Raw genomic sequence first — 14,294 nt, forward strand, 5'->3', positions numbered from 1 at the left:
AAACTTGTGTTAGAACAGTGTCTGATTGAAGAGATGTTAATAGAAAGCCAAATTTAAAAAATCTTAAAATATTTTTTTATAAAATTTTTTTAAATAAAGGTTTGCAACTGTTGACATTTCAGAATATTGGTATATACAAAGGCACACCTATGAGTAAAAATGCTCATAGGCATGTATGTGCAAATGGGTGCATACAGTTTGTGAATTTGTTGAGATTAAAATTTTTAACCATTAAAAAACAAAATAAACATAAGCTGACTTAAATATGCTTCCAAATTCAAAGTAGTAATAATAAAGGAGATAGTAATATTGTTCTAATCTACTTACATGCCGTTACAAGGATTGCGTTGCAACTTAGTTGTTGTCATATTAGTACGTCCAAATTATGCTAATTGGTTTGTTGGGATAGTGATAGGGTAAACAGACATGTTACGTAGGTTAAAACATAGTAAGATTTCGAATTTGGAATGGATCCTGAATCTTACTATGTTTTAACCTACGTAACATGTCTGTTTACCCTATCACTATCCCAACAAACCAATTAGCATAATTTGGACGTACTAATATGACAACAACTAAGTTGCAACGCAATCCTTGTAACGGCATGTAAGTAGATTAGAACAATATTACTATCTCCTTTATTATTACTACTTTGAATTTGGAAGCATACTTAAGTCAGCTTATGTTTATTTTGTTTTTTAATGGTTAAAAATGTTAATCTCAACAAATTCACAAATTGTATGCACCCATTTGCACATACATGCCTATGAGCATTTTTACTCATAGGTGTGCCTTTGTATATACCAATATTCTGAAATGTCAACAGTTGCAAACCTTTATTTAAAAAAATTTTATAAAAAAATATTTTAAGATTTTTTAAATTTGGCTTTCTATTAACATCTCTTCAATCAGACACTGTTCTAACACAAGTTTCTCTTATTGTAGCATTTAACTACTTGTAACGCCGACCTGAAGATGATCTGTATATTGTAGAGATCGAAACCGGTCGTCAAAGTATAATTAAATGATTGTGAGTATGTCTGTGTTTCATTACTATATTTAATAATATATTTATTTATTTCTGGTTAAAAAGTCGTGCTTATATCTCGTAAGAGGGTTTGTTATTCTTTGCGGGACGAGGGTTTGTGTCAGACTGTCTGTGGATGAACTAAAAACATTAGTTTTACATTTCTGTGATTTTTAAAGAAGTTGAAGACTGATTTATTGACATAAGGAGGCTGGCCCTTTATCGTCCCGTCATCTATTATGGAATTTGCGTTTCCCATACATAAACTGAACAGGCCATCAACATCTGGTGTTTTAAAAGCTAAGGCATTTTATCTGAATACTGATATATTTCGTTTCTTAAAATTTAACACGCCCTTTATGCATATGGTTTGTGAATTTTAAAATGGGACGCATTTATTTCATTTTGAAAAAGTTATTAAAAATTAAAATAAGCAAAATAGTAATAGTTGAGGAAATGAAGCATTTTGGCTCGCAATTTTTTTGTCCAGCATGGATTTGCTTGATATATTCACAGAAGGCAAGGAATAGTTTAAGGATCATTTTCTATATCATGCCGCTGTACGCTAAAACCTTGGGGGTGGTTGCCACCCCATCTCGGGGGCAGCAAGTTTTATTACATTTTAACCATGTAAATCGATGTAAAAAGTAATTCTAAGAAAAAAATGTTTTTTACATTTTTTTCCTAAAACTAATATTTTTCGAGTTATTCGTGCTTGAAAGTAACAGTTTTTCGATGAAAAAAACGACTTTTTTAGAGGGTTTTTTGAGAATACCTCGAAAAATATGCATTTAATAAAAAAAAAAACTGTAGATATCAAAATTGTATCTTTTAGTAACACAAACCAAATTCTTTTTCTGTAATATCTTTAAGACCAATACAAACCGAGATACGGTATGTTAAAAGTTATCTTTTTTCGTCAAATGCATAATTTGAAATATTCAAAGTAAAATAACGGAAAAACTTTACATTTTTCGAGGAAAACTTAAATAATCTTTTTTCAAGTATACAGTTAGGCCTTTCAAAAAATAATAAAAAGTTTCTAGCCTAAAAAGTCAGCGACTTATGATCAAAAAATGGTCGGTACCTGCTTTTTTCTATGAAGAAATCAGTGAAAACAACCCCCTAACTACCCTCTTAATTAAAAATTGGTCTTCACCTTTCTGGAATTCCTTTTAGATTTGTATTATCAATGCACCCAAAAAGTTTGACCTATTTAAAAGGCCTAATTTTAGAAAAATTGGAGTTTAAATAAAAATTATTTTATTGGAATTTCCCATTTTTTACCTTTTACTTCAAAATATCTCCGAAAATACTGGAGATACGAAAAAAATGATGGACTACTAAATTGTAGCCTTTTTAATAACTAAAATTCCCATGTGCATAGATTTCATTGCAGTGAACAGTTAGCGAGATAAAGCTGTTTAAAACCTCTATTTACGAGCAAACACCCCCTTATTCGAGCCCTTTAAACCCACCCTAATTAAATACTAAGGGATATTACGGAATTTAGTTTACAGTCTTATAACTCTTCAAAAATCCTACAGTCATTTTTGAAAAAACTTTTTATCGCCAAAAATGAAGGAGCTATGTTTATAAAACGAATTTTGTTTTCGAAAAATTCGGATAGTCCGCTTATGGATAATTTTCAATGTACAGTCAAAACCGTTTATAACGAACTTCAAGGGACTGGTGGTTTTTGTACGTTGTAGCCAGTGTTCTCTGTAAGCGGTTCTGTCTGTTATAACGAACAGGTTGCTATAAACGATATTACACTGGTAGCAACAGTCAGTTCGTTGTAACTTTATGATGCAAAAATGTGTAACTTAATCTATAGGTACTTATAATATGTTATAACATATTACACATAATATGTTATTAACATATGTGTTTATTGTACTTACGTAAATCTAAATATGTACATACATACATAATATAATAATAATATGAAGATATTGGAATTAGTACAAGTAGTCAATAAACAATACTCATAATATAACGAGTTCTCAAAATCGTTGTATTATAAAAGTATGGGCATACGGCATACATACACTATTTATTTTTAAAAAGACCAAATAATGGGTGCGTTCGGACGACCACAGCGGCTGGACAGCTGAGCCAGCAGTAGCTGTCAGACGTCACCGCTGGAAGTCAGCCGCTGAGAGATTTACTATGCTTTCCCACTCAGCCGAGTTCTGCTGATAGTCAGCCGCTATGGTCGTCCGAACGCACCCAATGTCAATTACACCATTGGGCTTTTTGGGCCAAATGGTGTAATGATGTAAACAAAATCTTGTGATAATGGACTAGGAAGTCTAGTGTCTAAAGGACTTACAAGTGAACCCTGCCCGGATGTACCATCATAACCATAAATTAATAAAACCTTCCTTTTCATTTCGTGGTAATATCGGTACCTCGGAGAAGTACAATACAATGCCCATTTTCGTAACTTTAAAGGAAAGCAATTTTAAACTTTTTTTATTATTTATTGGGATATGGAAACAACATTATTTTACGACATTGTCTAATCTGTTGTCATTTAAATATAATTTTTATTATATAGTGTGTAAAAAGGTCATAATTGAAAAAATGGATGTTGTATCTCTCCGAGGTACAGATATGTATGCTGTAACCAATATTTCAACTGTAGTCCAGGGCGGATATGTTTTGAGATGGACGTTGAGAGGTGACTCAAATTGTTTTGCAGAAATTGCTTAAAAATAAATCAAATAATAATATTTGAGTTATCCTCCCTCTCAAAAAGGTCCGGAACATTGTTTAAATAATCAAAATGTCAAGAATTGGAGGAAAAATTCGACTTTTTCCTTGGTTTTTTTATTATAACTTTAAAAGTATTCATTTCCCAGAAAAGTTGTGGTAACATAAAAGTTGCGTAATTAAATTTACTACAATATAGAATTGGTTAAAACTTTAAAAAATAGTCACCCTAGTTGCAAAATAGCAATAATTGCGAAAAAACCATACAAAAACAAGTATTCGCATTTTACGTTTTTCAACTATTTATGCTACACTTAGGACCTTCATATTTCACCCAGAAAAACTTTATGATACAGTAAAACAATACTGTAAATTTCATTAAGATCGGTTCAATAGATTTTGCAAAATGAATTTTGCAATACAGCTTTCGCAAAAAAATTCTTTTTTTCAAAATGTTACAGGACTGAAAATAAAGCAGATAGCAAGTTGAATTTTTTTTGCTTATAGAAGTGTACTGTACCTTTCATTTGCAATTTTCAAAATTAAAATCCATTAATTACCACGGCGTCAGAAAATTTTTGAAATAAACAATAATTTTTGGTGCTACGCGCAGGACAGCGGTGTTCGATTCACACAGGTTGATTTCCACCAAAATTTCTTCCAATCTTTATCTAATATATTATTTTCTTACTCTATATTTTGTTGTATTTTAATTTTTTAATTCCACAAAAATCAAACTAATTTTATTATTGTTTGTGAAATATTGTTTAAACAATTGCATATGTTTAAAAATAAAAAACTTTTATTCTCTAAGTTAAAATATATGAACAAAGAAAGTTTCTGCTAATAAAAGTGTTATTTCAAAGGATAGATTATGTGTTTTTATGTTGCAATAAACAAATTTATTTATTTATATCGAAATGTCATAAAAATTAAAATGTATCAATCATTATCAAAGGTCATTGGAATGCCCAATCAGAGCAACCATGCACCAATAGCACCAATAATTAATGTTTATTTAAAAAAATTCCTGACGCCGTGGTGTTAAGCGATTTTAATTTTGCAAAATTGCAAATGAAACGTACAGTACACTTCTATACGCAAAAAAATTTTCAACTTGCTATCTGCTTTATTTTCAGTCCTGTAACATTTTGAAAAAATGCATTTTTTTACGAAAGCTGGATTGCAAAATGTATTTTGCAAAATCTATTGAACTGATCTTAATGAAATTTACAGTATTATTTTACTGTATCACAAAATTTTTCAGGGTGAAATATGAAGGTCCTAACTGTAGCATAAATGGTTGAAAAACGTAAAATGCGAATACTTGTTTTTGTATGTTTTTTTCACAATTATTGCTATTTTGCAACAAGAGTGACTATTTCTTAAATTTTTAACCAATTCTATATTGTAGGAAATTTAATTACACAACTTTTATGTCAGTACAACTTTTCTCGAAAATGAATACTTGTAAAGTTATAATCAAAAAACCAAGAAAAAAATCGAATTTTTCCTTACTTTTTTGACATTTTGATTATTTAAACAATGTTCCGGACCTTTTTGAGAGGGAGGATAACTCAAATATTATTATTTGATTTATTTTCAAGCAATTTCTGCAAAAAAATTTTAGTCACCTCTCAACGTCCAAATGTACTAATATTTTTACAGATGCGCCCTGGTCTACTGCTAGTGTTCCAAGAAATATGTTTGCTTTAACCGATTTGTTCGTTATAAGCAATGTAAATGCTTTTTTTACATGTTATTTCACGGGACCTACTATTTTGTTTGTTATATCCGATTGTACGTTGTAGCCGGTGTCGTTGTAAACGATTTTGATTGTATGTATAATACCACAGAACCGGTCCGTATACTGGAAGATGACTAAAAACTATTTGTAATTTGTATTTGTACATATTTGTAAATTCGTATTTTTGTGTAAATAAATGTTTTTGTAATTATTTAATTCTACTTTTTTTCTGTACAGATCTATTAAAATATCTACTTATAAAAACTGCAATGTTATTAAGGGTTGAAATATTATGATATTATATCCTAAAGTATAAAACAATCATTATTTAACCAATCAAACCCATATTAAAGTTTACAATGTTTTTATATACAGTACAACCTGCCATACCCGGACCTGTCATATCCGGACCTCCCCATATCCGGACGGTTCTGCGGCGTCCGGATCTACCGAAATCTACCGAGAAAGGCAGTCCTGCTGTTGGACAACGCACTAAAAGAAGAACTAAAAGATGGCGAAATAATGTGTTATATAATCTATAAAACGTGTCTATCGACGAAAGTTATTGACGGCGTTGATTACTGGAATGTATAAAGGAGAAAACGTTTCAGAGACTGTAAAAAAAGTAGTGGTCTTGATATCCGGATTTTTTCATATCCGGATCGGTCTGTCGCCACATTGATCCGGATATGGCAGGTTTGACTGTAATTTTTGACAATAAGGGGTAGTTGACACCCCTAAAAATAATCAACGCCCTTGAGCATGATATAGAATATGAAGTACAGGGTGAGATGATCCTAATCCCAAATTATTATGTAAACCGATGCAAGCCGAAATTATTCTTTTAGGATAAGTAAATTTCTTATATATAGCTCCAACAAGGGTGGTTTTAAGGGTTGAAATATTATGACAGTATATTTTAAAGCATAAAACAATCATTATGTAACTAATAAGAACCAAATGTTGACAATATTAAGTTTAAAATGTTATTTTATAATTTTTTACAATTAGGGGTAGTTTTCACCCTTAAAAAACCAAAAGCGTACAACGGCTCAATATAGAAAATGAACTAGAGGGTGTAATGAGCCTTATCCCAAATTTTTGTACAAATCGATGCTGGACAAAAAAATTGCGAGGTTTTGCCATTTTTTCAGCTTCATTTCCTCGACTATAAATTGAAGCGTGTCGCCACATATTTATATAAAGTTTAAAACGTCATAGAATAAATACTAGAAGTAGGACTTTTTACAATTATTTTGAAAACACTATTTTTAATGATAGGTACATAATATATTTACCTCAGTGATATTTGTTCTGTGGTCTGGAGCCGTCGTAGAGGTAGTTGGTTGCGACTGTGGACTAGGTGGTGTGTGGCTGCTGGGGTGATTTTGAGGTGACTGAGGTGTGGAATTGGACATCGGTGGATGTTGTGGAGATTGCGGTGATTGTGGAGATCTGGGTGTGGAGCGGGGTTGATCTTGTCTCGGCGGCCTGCTTTGTCTTGTGGAATTGCCATCGTTCGTTATAATAGACTCTATATTACCTAAAACAAACAGCAACAAATAAATGTCACATCAAAAATTAGCTGTTCCATATTTGTAATATTATCTCCATTACACGCATTTATTCTTAATTTTTAATACATTTTAATCTCTTCAGATTTTTTTAATGGCATATAGACATTAAACTATAGGGGAATAATCCTAGTCCAGGGTAATAAGGTTTTTTCCATGACACTCGAGCAGCCAGGGTACTGAAGGGTTTTTCGATAGGTAATACCTATAAGAGCAAATTGTAACTATTTCCTGCGTAGGATCTGGCGGCCATTTTTATTTATAAACAATTAAGTGTCAAAAATGGCATTTTCCCCTTTTTTTTTCAAATCAATGGAAAACAGTGAAACTTATGGTTTTTTTAGTACAAATATCTTTGAGATTATGGAAAAAGCTTTAAAATGACGTATTACAAAGTTTGATATACTCATTTATTGTTAATAGAATTGCGAAAAAAGGTCGGAATTACAAAAAAAATTAACTTAGCAATATCTATTGTAAAAGTTAGTGTACAGCTTTGAAATTTTTGTCATATAGGGGTTCTTTGGTGCTTAATATGTGATATAAATTTCAAAGCGATTCATTCAATTGTTTAAATTTTATTCAAATTGTTTATCTCAGAGAGCAATTTTTTTGCAATAACATAAGTCAGAAAAAAATGACGTTAGAACCATTTCACAGGTGTCAAATGAAAGAGCATGAGCTATATTTTCAACTTCGTTTAAAAAAAGTGAATAAAAAATGCATTTATTAGTAATAAATAATTATGCAATAGTGTCGTAAATCTTTCCTTATAAACTTTTTATTTTGTTATATAAGAAATAATATATATTTATTACATGTTTTCATCAATTATGATATAAATAACATTACTTGGTAGTTGTGCACTTAAAACAGGGTAAAAAAGTTATTTTTTTTTTTTGGAAAAAGTTATTCAAAAAGTTTATAAGGAAAGATTTACGATACTTTTGCATAATTATTTATTACTAATAAATGCATTTTTTATTCGCTTTCTTTAAACCAAGTTGAAAATATAGCTTTGAAATTTATATCACATATTAAGCACCAAAGAACCCTCATTTGACAAAAATTTCAAACCTGTACACTAATTTTTACAACAGTTATTGCGAAAATATTTTTTTTTGTAATTCCGACCTTTTTTCGCAATTATATTAACAATAAATGAGTATATCAAACTTTGTAATGTGTCATTTTAAAGCTTTTTCCATAATCTCAAAGATATTTGTATTAAAAAAATCATAAGTTTCACTGTTTTCCATTGATTTGAAGAAAAAGGGAAAAATGCCATTTTTTGACAGTTAATTGTTTATAAATAAAAATGGCCACCAGATCCTAAGCAGGAAATAGTTATAATTTGTTCCTATAGCTATTACCTGTCGAAAAAACGCTTCAGTACCCTGGCTGCTGAAGTGTCACGAACAGGGTATATTTTTGTCTTATTACCCTGGCCTATCCTCCTTAATACAGCATACAAAATATTTTCGAGTATCTTATATGGTCGCCTAAGTGCATATTCAGAGGAGCTTCTTGGCGAATATCAAAGTGGTTTTAGGGCCTGGTCGATCAACAACAGACCAGATCTTTGTGCTAGGGGCAAATACTGTAAAAAACCAATGAATTTAATATCGACACATACCATCTGTTTGTAGATTTAAATGGGCCTATAAGAGTGTCCTAAGAAATAAATTGTATGAAGCCATGAATGAATTCCACATACCCGATAAACTGTTAAGATTGGTTAAGGCTACAATGCGTAAAGTTGTTAGTAAAGTCAAAATACAGGGCGAACAATCACAGGCGTTTGAAACACATTTTGGGCTGCAACAGGGACATGCGCTGGAGTGTCTCATTTTCAACATAGCTCTGGAAAAGGCGGTTAGGAATACCCGAATAGACAACAGAGGAAATATTTTTAATAAATTATCCCAAAGTTTGGCATATGCAGATGATGTGGACCTAGTTGCCCGCACAACACGCAAGCTAGAAGAAATGTATACCACCTTCTCAAATACCTCAAAAAATACGGTGTCGGAAAGTTGGTCGAGAACACTTCGTCGACAAAAAATTAGTCGACAAACAGTTGGTCGAATGCACAATTCATCGAACGTACAATTCGTCGACGAACATTTGATCGAATGGATTTTTCGTCGACAAATACCCAAAGGGAATAATGCTGACAAATGGAGGATTATTGATTTTTATTTTTTTTTCAAGATTTTGTTTAAATTTTCTGCTGTAGTCTAAAATGTTGATAAGTATCAATTTAAAAGCCAGTCCTGGATTCGATGTTTAGACAGCTACCGATGAACAAGTGTTTTTGGTTATCGAGCTAATTAAATAGTAATTACTGAAACATATTTAAAAGTAATTAAAATAAAAAGTACTATAATATAAAAGTACTAGTGAAAGTGATTTGTATACGGAATATTTTAATTGTAAGTAGATGAAATTTATTATTTGTGTCTATTTGGATTGAATATTTCAATAAATCACGACAATTATCTCTACATTATCCAATTCCATGAACGGGTGTCACAGCGAAAGCTGTGAGACAGCACCGGAGTTGGATTTTAAATAAATTTAAAAGATGTCATCTTCCAGTCAACCACAACAAATTGCATCATATTCAAAAGCAGTTAGCCAACCACGCAATATATTAACTCCAGACAGAGATCAAGCCATTTTATTTAACACTCTAGAGAATTGTACAATCAATGACTATCTTGAAGGATTGAGTCACCATATAGAACCAAGAAATATAATTTTCGCATCCCGTATATCAAACGGTAGAATATGCATATATCTATCATCTAAAAACTTAGTAGACAAATTCCTAACAGAAACAAAGAAGATAAAAGTAAATGGAAATATACTAGAAGCAAGAAGATTAATAACTCCATCAGTCCGCTTAATTCTGTCCGGTGTATGTCCAAGTATACCTTCGAACTTAATTAAAGACGAATTAATAAAACTAGGTCTAAATCCTCTATCAGACATATCATACCTAAGAATAGGAGCAACCAATCCTGCTTTCAGTCACATTCTAAGCTTCCGACGACAAATTTTCATTTCACCTCTGCCAGACAACTTTGTATTACCTGAATCTTTTTTTGTCGAGTTAGAACAAACATCATACCGCATATTTATAGCCCAAAACGATACATGTTTCAAATGCAAATTAACTGGACACCAGGCAGCTAATTGTCCAAATATTTCATCTCATAGCCATCCTTACAATGATAATGCAGTGCAAACAGAGATGAAACAAACTTTACCAATAAATCATACTCAACAAGATAATTCGCAAAATACTCCCACAATTTCAAATACCATTCCCTCCACACCCACCATGTCTTCTCAAACCACATCGCAAACAGAAGCCATCCCGCATTTATCAATAAACACAACCCAACAACCACCACTACAAAATACATCCATACATTTAACCACGTCTTCAGTCAACACTACAATCGCAACACCTACATCGTCTGAGTCATCCTATAATATCCAAAAACAAAAATCAACCTCACCCGAAGCAAGTCAAAACTTACCTCTAAACAAAAATACACAGATGAATACTCACGAACCCCAGATAACTTCGGATAAAACAACAGGAAAAAGAACCTTAGAAGATGCAACATCGCCACCCGCCGAAGACGAATTCGAAAAACCTAAACTTCAATTAATGAAAAAAACCAAAACTGACGACAAAAACTTAACAGATGAGATAACAAATCTTAAAACGTTTTTAGAACTAGTTCGAGAATATCTAGAAAAAAGCGAAACACAATTGTTAAACTTTGATCAAGTAGTGGATTTATTCGAAAATATACAAGGAGCAAAAGACATAATCAGCATAACAAAATTATACTCAGATGACTCTCAGGCACTTATAAAGTTTCTAACAGAATTACATCCATATTACACCGACAAAAGAATGAAAAACAAAAGCACCAGATTAAGGAAAAAACTTGGCAAATACATTGGTTTAAAAACTTCATTCTCGGGAGAAGACTCCGACTCGTCTATAAGCTCTTCTAAAGAATAATTAAATTCACTTCTCTACTTCAATGGAACTTAAATGGGTTCTATACCCATTTCGAAAAACTTAAACATATTATCTCTGAAACCCACCCATCTATTATCTGCCTACAGGAAACAAATTTCAAAAATTCAAGCCACGTATATAACTTTCGTAATTATTCATTTTTCTACAAAAACAGATTAAACCAAAATATTGCCAGTGGAGGAGTAGCAATTTACGTAGATGAAAAATTCATGAGCACACAGTTAACAGTGACTTCAAATAATATTGAATTAATAGCTATCTCAATAAATATACCTCAAAAGATTTATATATGTAATATGTATATCCCACCAAATCAATCCATATCCCAAGAAGATTTAATAGCTATTATGGAACAAATTCCTTCACCTAGAATTATCGTCGGAGATCTTAACGGCCACAATCCGATGTGGGGCTCCATAAAACTCAACTCGAAAGGTCGTATTATAGAAGACATAATAACATCCCAAAATCTGAATCTACTTAACGACGGAAGACCAACCAGATTCAACATCCAAAATGGCACAACATCGGCAATTGATATTTCTCTGTGTGACCCAATTTTGTCCACCACATTAACATGGGACGTACTACCCTATTTATACGGTAGTGACCACTACCCCATTATAATTTCTTTAACACATCAGAGCACAATAAATATTGAGTCATCTATCATAAAGTGGAATATTAAAAACGCTGATTGGACTAACTTTACCAAACAAATTGAACAGGACATTAACCAAACCAACTTCACATCATCAAACGACATAGACAAATTTTTAAGTACATTTTTACAAATGATCACTAATGCCGCCATGACATATGTAGGAAAAACAAAAATATTAAAGAAACATAAGCCTCTTCCATGGTGGACACCTGAATGCAGCCAAGCTACGAGAGAGTATAAGAAAGCTTTCAATAAACTAAAGCGTCACAAAACAGACGAAAACACAACGGAATACAAAAAACGACGAGCTGAGGCAAGATACATTCTAAAAAAGAATAGAAAAGAATCCTGGAAAAAATTCATCTCATCTCTAAATACCTCTTCAACAATAAGTACAGTTTGGAGAAACTTAAGAAAAATCTCTGGTAAAAGCCAACCATATAAAATTCCTTTTCTAGCAAAAAATAACAAAATAATTAGAGATAGAAAAGAAATCGTAGATATGTTAGCAGACCAATACGAGTTAAATTCCAGTGATGAAAATTATACTGACGATTTCAAAATGCATAAAAACAACGTAGAAAAAAGCATACTGGGATTTGACGAACATGAGATTCACAACCTTAACGTTCCTTTTTCCTTAATAGAACTTGCCGAAGCCTTAAACTCTTCGAAAGATGCAAGCCCGGGACCAGACGGTATTCCCCTAGCATTTCTACTACATCTTCCAGACAATGGGAACAATTTATTATTAGACCTTTATAATTCAATCTGGAGTAACCAGGTTTTCCCTTCAACCTGGTCCGAAGCAATAATACTACCTCTTCTCAAACCTGATAAATCCCGGACATCACCAGAATCATATCGACCAATATCTTTAACCAATATTATATGTAAAGTGCTAGAGAAAATGATAAATAAAAGACTGAGATGGTATTTAGAACAACAAAAACTTCTTATCCCACAGCAAAGCGGATTTAGGCAAAATCGATCCACTGTAGACAACTTAATAGACTTAGAGTCCGGCATACATGAAGCATTTGCAAATAAGCAAGATTGTATCGCAGTCTTCTTTGATATTAATAAAGCTTACGATACTGTGTGGCGATTCAATATCATAACGAAATTGCATAATTGGAATATCAGAGGAAATATGTTAAAATTTATATCAAATTTTCTTCAATCTCGCAGCTTCATAGTTCGATCAGACAACGTTAACTCAGATAAAAAAGTTCAAAAGAACGGAGTACCACAAGGATCAGTTATAAGCTCAACCCTTTTCCTAATAGCCATAAACGATATACTTCAACAATGCTCACCAATTGTCAAAGGAAGACTATACGCTGATGACTTAGTTTTATTTGCCAAAGGAAAAAACTCTACATCTATACAAAAACATTTACAACAAACAATCAATCAGTTAGAAACATGGTCTAGGTCTATCGGATTACAATTCTCACCGACAAAAACTAAATGTATTCTATTCACAAGAAAACATAACACTCGAACTCCGCATCTGAAGCTATATAACCAAACCCTTAGTTTCACAAATAATGTCCGATTTTTAGGTATGGTTTTCGATCAAAAGTTATCATGGAAAAAACATACAGAAGAACTTAAAAAATCATGCCAAGCAGGATTAAATGTTATGAAAACTATTTCCAGCAAAAACTGGGGAGCAGATCAAAATACACTATTACACGTATATAAATCTTTAGTCAGATCCAAACTCGACTATAGTACGATAGTTTATTCATCAAGCAAAATGTCAGTATTGAAAACCTTAGAAACTGTTCAAAACGCGGCTCTACGAATAGCTACAGGTGCGTTTCGAACGACACCAGTTGAAAGTTTACAATGCTTAACAGGAGAACCACCCCTAAGTTTACGATGCAAATATCTTTCTCTCTCATATGCTTCTAAAATAGCCAGTAATAAAGATCACCCTACTTATACCAATACATTCACAGATCGATTTCAAGGCACTTTCTCTGCAACAAGATTAGATCCACCATTTTACGAAAGAATTAGGAGAAACCTTCATGACCTACATCTTCAATTTCCTGAAATTATCCCAACAAATTTCCCAACTTCTCCACCCTGGTTAATACCAATTCCCAAAATTAATACTAACCTTAGTATATACAAAAAAAGTGAGACCATAACAGACCTAATCAAACAATCATTCTTAAAAGAAATGGAAACCTTTAAAAATCACTACAAGATATACACTGACGCATCCAAATCATCAGACGGTGTTGGTGCAGCCATCCTCACACCCAATACATCATTAAAATTTAAATTCAAGCCTATTACGTCGTCATTCACTGCAGAGTTGTATGCAATATTACAAGCACTGATCCACATAAAAGAGTCGAAACAATCCCCGTCTCTCATAATAACCGATTCACTCAGCTCACTTAACATTATCAAACGACTTTACACCAATAATCCAATTGCCTTACATATCCAATCAGAAATAGCGATCCTAAATA

The 14,294-nt window shown here is 32.3% G+C and overlaps 1 protein-coding gene across 1 annotated transcript in view; it reads right to left on the reverse strand.

Moving 5' to 3' along the window:
• Positions 1–14,294, reverse strand: part of LOC126884619 (E3 ubiquitin-protein ligase RNF34) — a 123,947-nt gene that overhangs the window by 14,573 nt on the left and 95,080 nt on the right. Inside the window, exon 4 of the mRNA XM_050650677.1 lies at positions 6,791–7,035. Coding sequence (XP_050506634.1) covers positions 6,791–7,035 — 245 coding nt within the window. The remainder of the gene's footprint in view (positions 1–6,790; positions 7,036–14,294) is intronic.

This window comes from Diabrotica virgifera, chromosome 5 (genome assembly GCF_917563875.1).
Source record: "Diabrotica virgifera virgifera chromosome 5, PGI_DIABVI_V3a".
NCBI lineage: Eukaryota > Metazoa > Arthropoda > Insecta > Coleoptera > Chrysomelidae > Diabrotica > Diabrotica virgifera.